Consider the following 842-nt stretch of genomic DNA (forward strand, 5'->3'; position numbering starts at 1 on the left):
GCAGCGTCTTGCTGGGACACCGTTTTTCATTTGTCGGTCCCTGGGCACGTGCCAGCGTGCCATCGCAGCTGCGTTGCTCGAGTGATGGAGTGGTTCAAAGTAGACATCACATCCAACACGGTGGATAAGCAACTTCCTGCCTCACTGAACAAAAAAAGATCATGACAACGACTATAGAGTTCGACGAACGTGGGATTGACGCGTGGGTTTCTTCGGGTGTCGGCGTTAGGCTGCATCCTATTTCTTAGAGCGATGGAAACGTTGAGCACGGAACTGAATAAGACCCCAGGACCCAACGATAGTTTATTTACCAGGAATCCGATCCTCAAAGCGAAGGATTCGGACGAAAACAAACTGGGAGGTGCGCCGCTGCTGAGAAAGAATGCTTGCGCGACAACCGCTAAGAAGATGCTATACGCAAGCGCTGGAGGAAAAGACAGGGCACACAGCACTTGGATTGAGCATCTGGAACCCACAAGGCCTTATGTTGACGAGGAAAAATGGTAGATGATGCCAGGACCCAAAAGCCCCCGGGCCACACTGCACCCATTGAAAGAAGGATTGAAAAGCATGCTCACCAAACGACAAAATCAGAAAGAACAAGTTTAGAGAGGCTCAATGCCGTAGTGTTAGCTGAACGGTGCTCCACGGAAGAAAGCGTTTACAGCCTTCCACTCCGGAATCGCCCACGAAAAGATAAACTACGGTGCCGCTCTTAGGCGATTCTCATGTCTCTACCTGAAAGGGAGGAAGACGGAAAGCGCGCAAGCTGAATCAGTGCAAATCATTGCTGTGGTTTCCTCGGACCCGAACAAACAAGACATGCCCAAATAAACTCGACT

The 842-nt window shown here is 50.5% G+C and overlaps 1 pseudogene across 1 annotated transcript; it reads left to right on the plus strand.

Moving 5' to 3' along the window:
• Positions 1 to 408: 408 nt before the first annotated feature.
• TEOVI_000103300:pseudogene lies at positions 409 to 719 on the plus strand (annotated as a pseudogene). Its single transcript is given in 2 exon segments — positions 409 to 567; positions 570 to 719. Coding segments are annotated over 2 exon segments (309 nt in total).
• The last annotated feature ends 123 nt before the right edge of the window (positions 720 to 842 follow it).

Source organism: Trypanosoma equiperdum, assembly GCF_001457755.1.
Source record: "Trypanosoma equiperdum strain OVI genome assembly, contig: ctg_275, whole genome shotgun sequence".
NCBI classification, from domain to species: domain Eukaryota; phylum Euglenozoa; class Kinetoplastea; order Trypanosomatida; family Trypanosomatidae; genus Trypanosoma; species Trypanosoma equiperdum.